General features: G+C 42.0%; 1 protein-coding gene across 3 annotated transcripts in view; it reads right to left on the bottom strand.

Moving 5' to 3' along the window:
• Positions 1-12,133, bottom strand: part of LOC126188073 (tyrosine-protein kinase transmembrane receptor Ror-like) — a 675,128-nt gene that overhangs the window by 104,774 nt on the left and 558,221 nt on the right. For all 3 annotated transcript variants that reach the window (XM_049929521.1, XM_049929522.1, XM_049929520.1), the window contains one exon: positions 593-776. In XM_049929521.1, the coding sequence (XP_049785478.1) occupies positions 593-776 (184 nt within the window). The remainder of the gene's footprint in view (positions 1-592; positions 777-12,133) is intronic.

The raw sequence follows: 12,133 nt of genomic DNA, 5'->3' as shown, positions 1-12,133 counted from the left end.
GGCTCGTCACAATACGCCAGTCACTACTCTTGATGAACAGTGGTATCGTGTTGAAGCTGCATGGGCAGCTTTACCTGTGCACGCCATCCAAGCTCTATTTGACTCAATGCTCAGGCGTATCAAGGCCGTTATTACGGCCCGAAGTGGTTGTTCTGGGTACTGATTTCTCAGGATCTATGCCCCCAAATTGCGTTAGAATGTAGTCACGTGTCAGTTCTAGTATAATATATTTGTCCGATGAATACCTGTTTATCATATGCATTTCTTCTTGGTGTAGCAATTTTAATGGCCAGTAGTGTAACTTACCTACGAATTAGTAGGTACGATTCGATAGATGTGCAGCTTAACTGTTTGGACCTCGACATGGAAGTCATCCAAATTTTGGTTCGTTCTTTTCTAAGTGATGAAGACTAATGGCGATCATTTCGTCCTATAATTGATTTTTAATGTGATATTCCAGCATCAGCAGTCATTGGGCCGTAAATAATTCCCACACTGACAACCCGTGGGGCAGCGTGCGAAGAAAGTAAAGGAGCTGAGACTGCGGAGGACCTGTTGAAAACATCGAGGAAAAGCTAGTGACGGGACGTACCTTTGTAGACTTTGCCGAAGCAGCCCTCGCCGATCTCGTGCAGGAAGCTGATGCTGTCCCTGTCCAGTAGCAGCGCAGGCGCCGGACACACCGTGTACTGCGGGTTGGGCGTGTAGCGCTCGGCCTCGAGCAGGCCCTTGCTGGCGCTCAGCGATCCCACGCCGGACACCACCACGCCGCCCGCCTGCACAAAGTACGCTCCAATGTACACAACAGCACGCGCGAACACGCGCAGACGCACTCCACACACATATACACACACCCCTGTTTACGCTGCACCAGTGCAAGTTCAAACATTACTCTGTACCACAAAGCTGGCTGCCAATACCTTAACGTTTCAACTGCGTTTTATTTACCTTACTTCCATTTACGCTGATGATACCACATACATTTTGAATGCTAAAATACGCACTAAGGAACGTCCACGCGGTCATTGATTATTGAAATCAGACATTTACGATAGTGAAACTTCCTGGCAGATTAAAACTGTGTGCCGGACTGTGACTTAAACTCGGGACCTTTGCCTTTTGCGGGCAAGTGCTCTTCCATCTGAGCTACCCAAGCACGTCTCACGCCCCGTCCTCACAGCTTTACTTCTGCTAGTATCTCGTCTCCTACCTTCCAAACTTCACAGAAGCTCTCCTGCGAACCTTGCAGAATTAGCGCTCCTGAAAGAAAGGATATTGCGGAGACATGGCTTAGCCACAGCCCGGGGGATGTTTCCAGAAAGAGATTTTCACTTTGCAGCGGAGTGTGTGCTGATATGAAACTTCCTGGCAGAGTAAAACTGTGTGCCGGACCGAGACTCGAACTCGGGACCTTTGCCTTTCGCGGGCAAGTGCTCTACCATCCTTTCTTTCAGGAGTGCTAGTTCTGAAAGGTTCGCAGGAGAGCTTCTGTAAAGTTTGGAAGGTAGGAGACGAGGTATTGGCAGAAGTACAGCTGTGTGGACGGGGAGCGAGTCATGCTTGGGTAACTCAGTTGATAGAGCACTTGCCCGCGAAAAGCAAAGGTCCCGAGTTCGAGTCTCGGGCAGCACACAGTTTTAATCTCCCAGGAACTTTCATATCAGTGCACACTCCGCTGCAGAGTGAAAATCTCATTCTGGAGCCAGCAAAGTGTAGGAAATAGTGAACATAATATGCAGTTTATAAGTAAAATTCTCTCTTGCTGATAGCGTGGACGGAGCGATGTGTTTTACTTGCTAAAAAAACTTTCTGTAGCCAAGATTCTTTTTCATTTTTACAGTCGGTTTCGACAGGTGTTTCTCTCATCTTCTGATGATCAAAAATTTCTTGTTACAAAGCGTGCTCATTGTGAGTTAGAATCTCATGCCATGGTGACGTAGTGGTGGGTAAATTGCATCTGCACCGTATACCTTCTCTAATGTGGTTCATCAGTGTATGTAACATAACACCGAAACGTAAACGGATGTGCAAAAGTGCATTTTATTGTCTGCTGTAATTTTTAAGACTTAACAATCGTCTGTGAGCGCTACGTTTACGGACATGGCCAGGTGCACAAGGGGCGTTTTAGGTAAATGTTTTATTTATGACAAACGTTTGTATAATGTGCTACTTTTTATCCACCATTATGACAACATGGCATAAGGTTCTAACTTGCAAATGAACACGTATTAAACAAAAAATTTTTAAAAACCAGAAGATGACACTTTTTGTTGTTGTTGTGGTCTTCAGTCCTGAGACTGGTTTGATGCAGCTCTCCATACTACTCTATCCTGTGCAAGCTTCTTCATCTCCCAGTACTTACTGCAACCTACATTCTTCTGAATCTGCTTAATGTATTCATCTCTTGTTCTCCCTCCACGATTTTTACCCTCCACGCTGCCCTCCAATTCTAAATTTGTGATCCCTTGATGCCTCAGAACATGCCCTACCAACTGGTCCCTTCTTCTTGTCAAGTTGTGCCACAAACGTTTTTGGAAGTATTCCTTCTTTTAATACTGTTAATTCTGGCGTAATACCACATTGCTTTGCAGAATTACACTTTTTCTTTGTGAAACGTACCACAATGTAGCACAACCACTGTTTATTTGCACCTTTCTGGTTATATACTTCACATTTGTTTTGTGTAGTGTTATCAACGTTACCGCGAGTTTTTCTTTGATCTAAAAATGTTCTCTTCATGTGCAATTCGTCAAACTGGAGGAAACTCAACACGTGAAAGAAGCTTTTGACGATGTCGAATGCCGCAAGGTGTTCGAAGTTCTTCTAAAAATATCAGTAAGATATAGGGAAAGACAGGATATTCACAATATGTGCAATAGGCAAGTGCGAACAATAAGAGTGGAAGACAAAGAACGAAGTGCTCGGATGAAAAGGGTGTAAGACAGGAATGTAGTCGGCCTACTGTTCAGTCTACACATCGAAGAAACAATGACGAAAATGAAGTTTCAAGAGTGGGATTAAATTTCTGTGTGAAAGGAAGTCAACGATACGATTCGCTGATGACATCGATTTCCTTAGTGAAATTGAAGAATAATTATAGGATCTGTTGAATGGAATTGGCTGAATAGTATAGAATATGGACTGAGAATAAATCGATGAAAGACGAAAGTAATGAGCAGTAACAGAAATTAGAACAAAGAGAAACTTAACATTAGAATTAGGGATCACGAAGTAGACGAAGTCAAGGAATTAAGCTACCTGGGCAGCAAAATAACACAAGACGGACGGTGGAAGTAGGACATACAAAGGAAACTATTACTGTCAAAAGGGGCCTTCATTTGAGGAAGAAATTTCTGAGAATATGCCTTTGGAGCACAGCATTGTATTATCATTAAACATGGCTGTGGGAAATCCGGAACAGAAGGATATCGATGCTTTTTAGATGTTGTGCTGCAGACGAATGTTGAAAATTAGGTGGACTGATAAGGTAAGGACTGAGGACGTTCTCCGCAGAATCGGCGAGGAAATTAATATACGGAAAACACTGACAAGAAGGAGCGACAAGGTTATAGGACATCTGTTAAGACACCAGGGAGTCACTTTCATGGTCCTAAAGGAAACTTCAGAGAGTAAAAACTGTAGAGGAAGACAGAGATTAGAATACATCCCGCACATAATTGAGGACGTAGGTTACAAGTGCTACTCCTTGTTGAAAAGGTTGGCACAGTAATAAAATTCGTGGCAGGCCGCATCAAACCAGTCAGAAGACTGATGACTCGAAAAAAAGTCATTTTGGATTGGAGCATTATTTTATAGCAGCTTCTACGTCGCGGCTGTTTTTCGTTTTAATTATGGAACGTTCTTTGCAGACGCAAAGTCACATCGTTTTTCAATGAATAAAACAAATACTGTAATGAGATCTCGAAATGGTGAGTCCCTTGCAAATCACGAAGTGTGTTGAGTGGTTGATAGAGACCAGATCTGACACCCAGGTCCAGCAGCACTTCCGGACAAGTTACAGAAACATCCTCATGAAGAGGACAAGGTCTGGATATCCGAGCGTGAGTGACACAGGCGTGGAGGCGGTGCTACAGGCATTTATCCAGAGCTCAACTAAAGCAACACGTCGAGCGTCTCGATAGGTGCAGCTACCACCAATTACGGTCCACAGTGTGCTACACAAGAGGGTGAGGCTTTATGCCCATAAGATGCAACTGGTGCACGCACTTCCACCTGATGACAGGCCAAACTGTAAAGCATTTGCGGTTGAGATTGTGAGTAGCATAGACGGTGACCCAGAATATCTGAAAAAGATGATGCTCAAGGGCAAAAGGTGCTTCATTGTGTCTGGAAGGTAAAGCGTCACATCATGAGAATTTGGGGCTCTGAGGGTCTCCACTTAATCATGGAATTGGTGAGCTACAGTCCAAAGGTAGACGTATTGTGCAGTCTGACTATGACCCTGTGGTGGGACCGTTTTTCTTTGCAGACGCGCTGGTTGCCTCGCTTGTTTATCTGGGCCTGCTGGAACGGCATGTACAGGTCGGAAAATTGCAATCTGACACCATGCTGCAGAAGAATGGTGCCCTTCCTCCCTTCTTCACGGGGCATGTAACACTTTCCTGCCGATGTGCTTTTTGACCATTTATTGTTGTATATATACTTGCTTTTATATTTATGTAAATTTACTGTATATGTACACGACGTATGAATTAATTGGTTTATTTTGCTGTATAATCAATTACGTATATTATGTAAATATCGCCGAGTAATCGCTGAGGGAATGTTAGGGAAACGTTAGGTTATTGTCAACGAATAAGTATCGTTGGAGTAGCGGCGTCTCTGGACGCGGGAGGATGTTACGTCAGAGCGCGCGCTACACGGAGAGAGAACTCTGGTTTGAGACTTGGTGAAGTGCGGACGCATGGATGGCGTGCACTGTACTGGAGGAGTGATTACTTAGCGGCACGTGGCAAGTGATGAGCGTGGGCGGTGGAAATATTGGCTGCAGCAACACCAAGAACCCGCCACGCCAATATCATAGCCAATAACTCCCGTGCTCGCTAATTATCATGGAAAGGAGCCAGCAGCAGTATCGTCGTCAGCAACTTCATCACGGCGAGAATGGACTGAAGTAAGATTGCTGCATCACAGATTATTGTCAACTAGTTTCGTAACGGCGTTACTCAGCTTTGTGGTGTTTTGCGAGTGAATAATTACCATAGTTTAATCAAAACTGTTTACCTGTGATTCTGCTAAAATCATTCACCAAGTCGGTTCCTGTCCTGTCCTATTGTTACAAGAATCCGAGTACCGTTTATGAAAAACGAAAATTGCAGTGCCAGTTAATTTTGCTTATGAACTAAATGATTCAGTTAGATTAAAGATTGGAACTTAAAACATTCAGTAATTTCGGTCTCCACTAACTTTAAATTTCAACTTTTATCTGAGGCGATCTAATTGCTGCAAATAGCAAATCAACTAATCAAATTAAAATGATTCCTGGCTCTGTGAACAAATTAGAATTAATGAGTGCATGAAAATATCAGTGATTATTGTAATTTGTTGTTGGTAAAGTTCTGGTTCACATTTTGACTTGCAGTCGTGCTAAAGTATAATAATTACCTTTTGATACAGTAAGTATCAATTTCTACTTCCCTGTTCAGAAGTCAATAGAGTTTCTTTTAATTACTTTTTGCCATTTTCCAAAATTCATATGAAAATAGTAGACGTTTTTGTGAGGTAGCGTCATTGTCACTTACAACATTAAGTAACCATTAATCTAAGTGTTATCTTGTATGTTTTCAAAATTTCAGCTTTTAGTAAATGATATTTCGAGTGCAAACTATTTTCTTTCTCGCTTTATCACGTAAATGTTTCAATTGTTTTTGCTAACGTGCGTGCAGCCCTCTGTTGCCGCGCGTGTTCAAGTAATTCTTGACATTGACTGTTCGGTTCATTAATTCACCTACCGAACAGAAATTTTGCCCAATTGGGCTGGCGACCGTATTTCTGTTAGATATAATTATTTCAGTGACTCTTACTATTCTGTTCCGATCCACTTGGTACCCCTTCTCGTTGGCACAGTACGTGAATGATAGCACAAATCTTTCGAACAACCATACTAAATTTGACAGTAATTAAGTATGCGGAATAAGTTGTCCTAGAAAGCATCTTGTTGTTAACCTTCCCCTCATTTATCGACTTTATATCGAATCTTCGGAACGATTATTCCAATTGTTTAGGCACAAGCTTACATGGTCATATATTTCTAACATTGTCGATAGAAGGGAAGGGGGACGTTACAGGACTCGTTCGTTATGAAGCTTTTCGATGACACATTACCAGCTCGTTGGATTGACTGAAGAGAACTCATTTCCTGGCCCCCAAGGTCTGCACACGTAACCCCATTACATTTTTTCTAGCGGGTTTTGTGAAGGATGTCCAGTGTGAGAACTGCAGGAATTGTCAGCTCGCTTCAGAGCAGCAATTGCACGCCTCTATAAGCGCATGTTAAGTCGGATGTCGGAAGAACTGGAACATCGCTTAGATATCCTCTGGAACACAGGTGATTCACACAGTGATGTCTGTTAAACGGATTCTAAAACTTTAGGTGTGTGTGAACATTACGCCACAAATCGCAGATCTATCCATGTTTCTGAAATACACGTGAGCAAAGTTGAAAAGATCATTTTGGATCACCCTGTACTGTTCCGTTACAGTGTAGCAGCAAATTAATGCGCACTCACGAACACGCAACAGAATTCGAGATGGTCGTTTCAAGCAGTTCGTTGCTCCCAGAGTTCGGGGATGCGTGTGTTTGGAGCGACGCGTCCATTGCAGCGTTCGGATGTACTGCGCACAGCGGATTTTGCATGGGATTACGCAGGACCGAGCGCCGACGGCTCAGCAACGCTCGCTTTCGCTTTCTAGTCGGGCGTAAACCAGTGAGAGTAATTCTTGCATGTGTTTGAACGGGAACAGCAGTCCGAGCGGATCCATTAATACTTGCTAAAAGTGAAACGTCTGGACTGCTTTGGGATATTATGTACTGAAGAAAAAAAGTAATGGCGGGGGCGAGTGCAGCAATAGGACGAACAGCTTTAGAAGACAGATACTGGTCACAAAAATTCAAGGACGTGACGCTTTGAGATGTTTCTACCGCTGTCACATAACGGTTTAAGTAAGTTTTTAATTTGTTGGATATATAGCAACGCCCTGACTTACGTTGTCCCGTTTTACGTAAATCCGAATTTCCGCGATTCGTCTGCTTGAGCGCCGCGCGCCTCTGTTACCCCCCCCCCCCCCCCCCCCCACTCCACCCACAAAGTTCGGCTTACGGCACGTTCGGACGTGTCTCGTTAGGAATCGTTTTATCGACAGATCTGGTGTGATTGATAGTTTCTTTGTCATCCAAACGAAGTAGAACTGATTCATCTGCTCCAAACACGAAAAGAAAGTCGTTGTCTTCGGAACGTAAACTTAATATTACCAAATACTTCGATGCAAAAATGAAACTGGCAGGGAAGTCTGCTCGAAGCGAATCAACAGTCATAAGAATTATAAAATGTGAAAAATTCTCTAAGCTGTAATAATGTTCCTTTCTTAAATTGAAGTATTATCTGTAAACGTCATTTTATTAGCGCTTAAATGTAAACAATGTCAAAATTATAATGTGATGGAGTGCCTCGCTTAAACTGCTTGCCACTTGGCAATTGGACTGTATTTAAGTGTGTGGCAAGCGTATTTATTTACGTTTTGCGCGAGTGCACGAAATTTATTTAATCACCTTTTAATTTCCGTAAATTATTACAAGCCAGTTGTTGAATGTTCGTTATACGATTTTAATCAGTTGTGCGTCTTGAGAAATGATGTTTCCGAAATGAAATGACTAACAGTGTTATTTGTGTTGGTATTCTTAATGTTATAAATTTAATCATTTTTCTTAAATTATGGCACCAATTCAGTGAGTTTCTAGTAGTTAACGATGATGATTATGTAAATAATAATTAAATACGTAAAGCAAACATCTAACTTCAAATACCATTATTCTGAATTCTCTTGGTACTTGTTAAAGGTAGTTATGATAGAGTGTTTAGAAAATTATCCCTTCTTAAGAGACTATTTTAGATATACCGGGTGATCGAAAAGTCAGTATAAATTTGAAAACTTAATAAACCACGGAATAATGTAGATAGAGAGGTAAAAATTGACCCACACGCTTGGAATGACATGGGGTTTTATTAGCACCAAAAAAAAAAAAAAAGTATTGCTAGACGCGTGAAAGATCTCTTGCGCGCGTCGTTTGGTGATGATCGTGTGCTCAGCCGCCACTTTCGTCATGCTTGGCCTCCCATGTCCCCAGACCTCAGTCCGTGCGATTATTGGCTTTGGGGTTACCTGAAGTCGCAAGTGTATCGTGATCGACCGACATCTCTAGGGATGCTGAAAGACAACAGCCGACGCCAATGCCTCACCATAACTCCGGACATGCTTTACAGTGCTGTTCACAACATTATTGCTCGACTACAGCTATTGTTGAGGAATGATGGTGGACATATTGAGCATTTCCTGTAAAGAACATCATCTTTGCTTTGTCTTACTTAGTTATGCTAACTATTGCTATTCTGATCAGATGAAGCGCCATCTGTCGGATATTTTTTGAACGTTTGTATTTTTTTTGGTTCTGATAAAACACCATGTCATTCTAAGCATGTGTGTCAATTTGTACCTCTCTATCTACATTATTCCGTGATTTATTCAGTTTTCAAATTTATACTGACTTTTTGATCACCCAGTATATGAAATTGTTCAAGCTCAGTGAGATTTGAAAAGAATTCTCGTTAAAATTTCCAACTGTTAAATAAATTTTGTGTTAAAAATCTTTAACTATGAATGGTGGTGCTGTTGTTACCCTTGGGTTCACCTCACACACGCCGCCCTTGTGCTGGACTTTACCTTCTGCCTGGTAAAACCCTTTTCATTGTGAATGTTTAATGCCAAAAGAAAGGAATTTATGAAAATCTGTAATGTATTGGTTTACAGTATTGTAGTAATAAATTTATGAAGATATTATTTTACAGAAACAAACGATGTTCAAGTTGCTATCCAGTACTTCCATTAGGACCTGTTCATTTTGTCCTCTCATTAATGAACATCCTTGTTAAGGCGGGTATTAACAACACTTAAAGCTTACTACACGTGACAACTGTTTGAGCATCTACAAGTGCATTTAGCTATGATGCAAGACAATAAGCTCTCTGTTAAAGACTGGAAGCAATTCAATGTTTTAGATACCGCGAGAATTACTGGACAGTCTTGGAATGAAATTTCACAAAAAAGCTTTAAAAGGTGCCTGGAAAAAACTGCGTGTATTTCTTTTTTTCACCACTAAAACCCAGGGGTAGTCAGCAACAGATACTGATCAAATTGAAAATGTGAATCAAGAAGTGGTCGATGTAGCCAGGCAAATTTAGAGGTGGATAGCGATGACGATCAAGAACTACCTGGGTTTACAAAATCTGGAGCAAAGAATTAACTAGCTTACAGAAATGCATGAGCAATAGCAAAACATTGTACAACCTTCTTCTTTATACCCAACTGAATAAGAAGTTCAAATGAGCGTTGCAAACTTCAGACAAAGCATCAGTTCAATTAAAAAGGGGTTAAAATTTTAGAAAAATAGATTGTAATGAAATGTGCAATTCTGCAACAAAAATCGGAATAAAACATTTACCAGCGTGCTACGAGGAAACTGTTAGCTTTTATGAAGCCTTCTGCGGCACAGTAACTTAGGTTTACATTACAACTTGGGTTACAATACTGTTCTGTAATATAATTTATTGTATTGTCCAACATTTTATTAAACATTTTCCTTCTAAATTATTTTGTTTCCTTCAGTCTCTGGTTCCAACTGAAAACAATTGTTATGCATTTATGTGAAAATTGGACCCCAACCTACGCGCATTCGACTTACATTTATTCGTCTGAGGCCATTTTTTCTTTAACCATCCCAAAGGTCCGAAAATGAATCATGCTGCGGCGTCTAAATATTTGAGGAAATCAAAGTCGTTTGTAGAAAAGTGAGTAACACACTATAAATCGGTTAAAAACGAGGATGACTTTGAAGAACACGACTCGATCGCTAAAGTGACACCAAAAGTGGAAGAAAATTATAATTAAACTATTTTCAGGAAACGCATATTTAACATTGCAAGCATAGTTCACTTTGAAACAGCCGTCAACACAAATTAGACGCACGAGGAGCTCTCTTCCACGTGAATGCTTAGAAAACTTGCTTTCAAGCATATCTCGGAGATGCCAAGTAATTATCGATGCTACGGATGACTAGACATATTATTAACTGTAACTGCATTTTTTCTTTTGTTCAAATATGCTATGTAATCAAAAGTATGCGGACACCCCCAAAAATATACGTTTTTTATATTAGGTGAATTGTGCTGCCATTTACTGCCAGGTACTCCATATCAGCAACCTAAGTAGTCATTAGACAACGTGAGAAAGCAGAATGGGGCGCTCCGCGGAACTCATGGACTTCTAACGTGGTCAGGTCATTGAGTGTCACTTGTGTCACACGGCCGGCCGTGGTTCTAGGCGCTTCATTCCGGAACCGCGCGACTGCTACGGTCGCAGGTTCGAATCCTGCCACGGGCATGGCTGTGTGTGATGTCCTAAGGTTAGTTAGGTTTAAGTAGTTCTAAGTTCTAGGGGATTGATGACCTGAGATGATAAGTCCCATAGTGCTCAGAGCCATTTGAACCATTTGTGTCACACGCCTGTACGCGACATTTCCAGACTCCTAAACATCCCTAGGTCCCCTGTTTCCGATGTGATAGTCTAGTGGAAACGCGGAGGGACACGTACAGCACAAAAGCGTACAGGCCAACCTCGTCCATTGATTGACAGAGACCGTTAACAGTTGAAGAGGGTCTTAATGTGTAATAGCCAGACATCTATCCAGACCATCACACTGGAATTCCTAACTGCATTAGAATCCACTGCAAGTACTGTGACAGTTAGGTGGGAGGTGAGAAAACTTGAATTTCATGGTCGAGTGGCTGCTCATATGTCAGACATCACGCCGGTAAATTCCAAACAACTCGTCGCTTGGTGTAAGGAGCGTAAACATTGGACGAATCAACAGTGTAAAAACGAATCACGGTACACAATGTGGCGATCCGATGGCAGGGTTTGCGTATGGCGGATACCCGATGAACGTCATCTGCCAGCGTGTGTAGTGCCAATAGTAAAATTTGGACGCGGTGGTGCTATGGTGTGGTCGTGTTTTTTATGGAGGGGACTTGCATTCCTTGTTATTTTGCGTGGCGCTATCACAGCACAGGTCTCCATTGATGTTTTATTCACCTTCCCGCTTGTACTGGCCTTCACAGAGTCTTGACCTGAATCCTATAGAACACCTTTGGGATGTTTTGGAAGTCCGACTTCGTGCCAAGTCTCAACGACCGACATCGATACCTCACCTCAGTGCCGGACTCCGTGAAGAATGAGCTATCATTCCCCAAGAAACATTGCAGCATCTGAATGAACGTATGCCTGCGAGAGAGGAAGCTGTCATCAAGGCTAAGGGTGGGCCAACACCCTACTGAATTCCACCATTACCGATGGAGGGCTCCACGAACTTTTAAGTCTTTTTCAGCCATGTGTCCGGATACTTTTGATCATGTACTGTATGACGCATGTACAGGGTTATTACAAATGATTGAAGCGATTTCACAGCTCTACAATAACTTTATTATTTGAGATATTTTCACAATGCTTTGCACACACATACAAAAACTCAAAAAGTTTTTTTAGGCATTCACAAATGTTCGATATGTGCCCCTTTAGTGATTCGGCAGACATCAAGCCGATAATCAAGTTCCTCCCACACTCGGAGCAGCATGTCCCCATCAATGAGTTCGAAAGCATCGTTGATGCGAGCTCACAGTTCTGGCTTGTTTCTTGGTAGAGGAGGTTTAAACACTGAATCTTTCACATAACCCCACAGAAAGAAATCGCATGGGGTTAAGTCGGGAGAGCGTGGAGGCCATGACATGAGTTGCTGATCATGATCTCCACCACGACCGATCCATCGGTTTTCCAATCTCCTGTT

The sequence above is a fragment of the Schistocerca cancellata genome, chromosome 5, assembly GCF_023864275.1.
Source record: "Schistocerca cancellata isolate TAMUIC-IGC-003103 chromosome 5, iqSchCanc2.1, whole genome shotgun sequence".
In the NCBI taxonomy this organism is placed as follows: Eukaryota; Metazoa; Arthropoda; class Insecta; order Orthoptera; family Acrididae; genus Schistocerca; species Schistocerca cancellata.
This window is presented reverse-complemented; position numbering and strand designations above follow the sequence as displayed.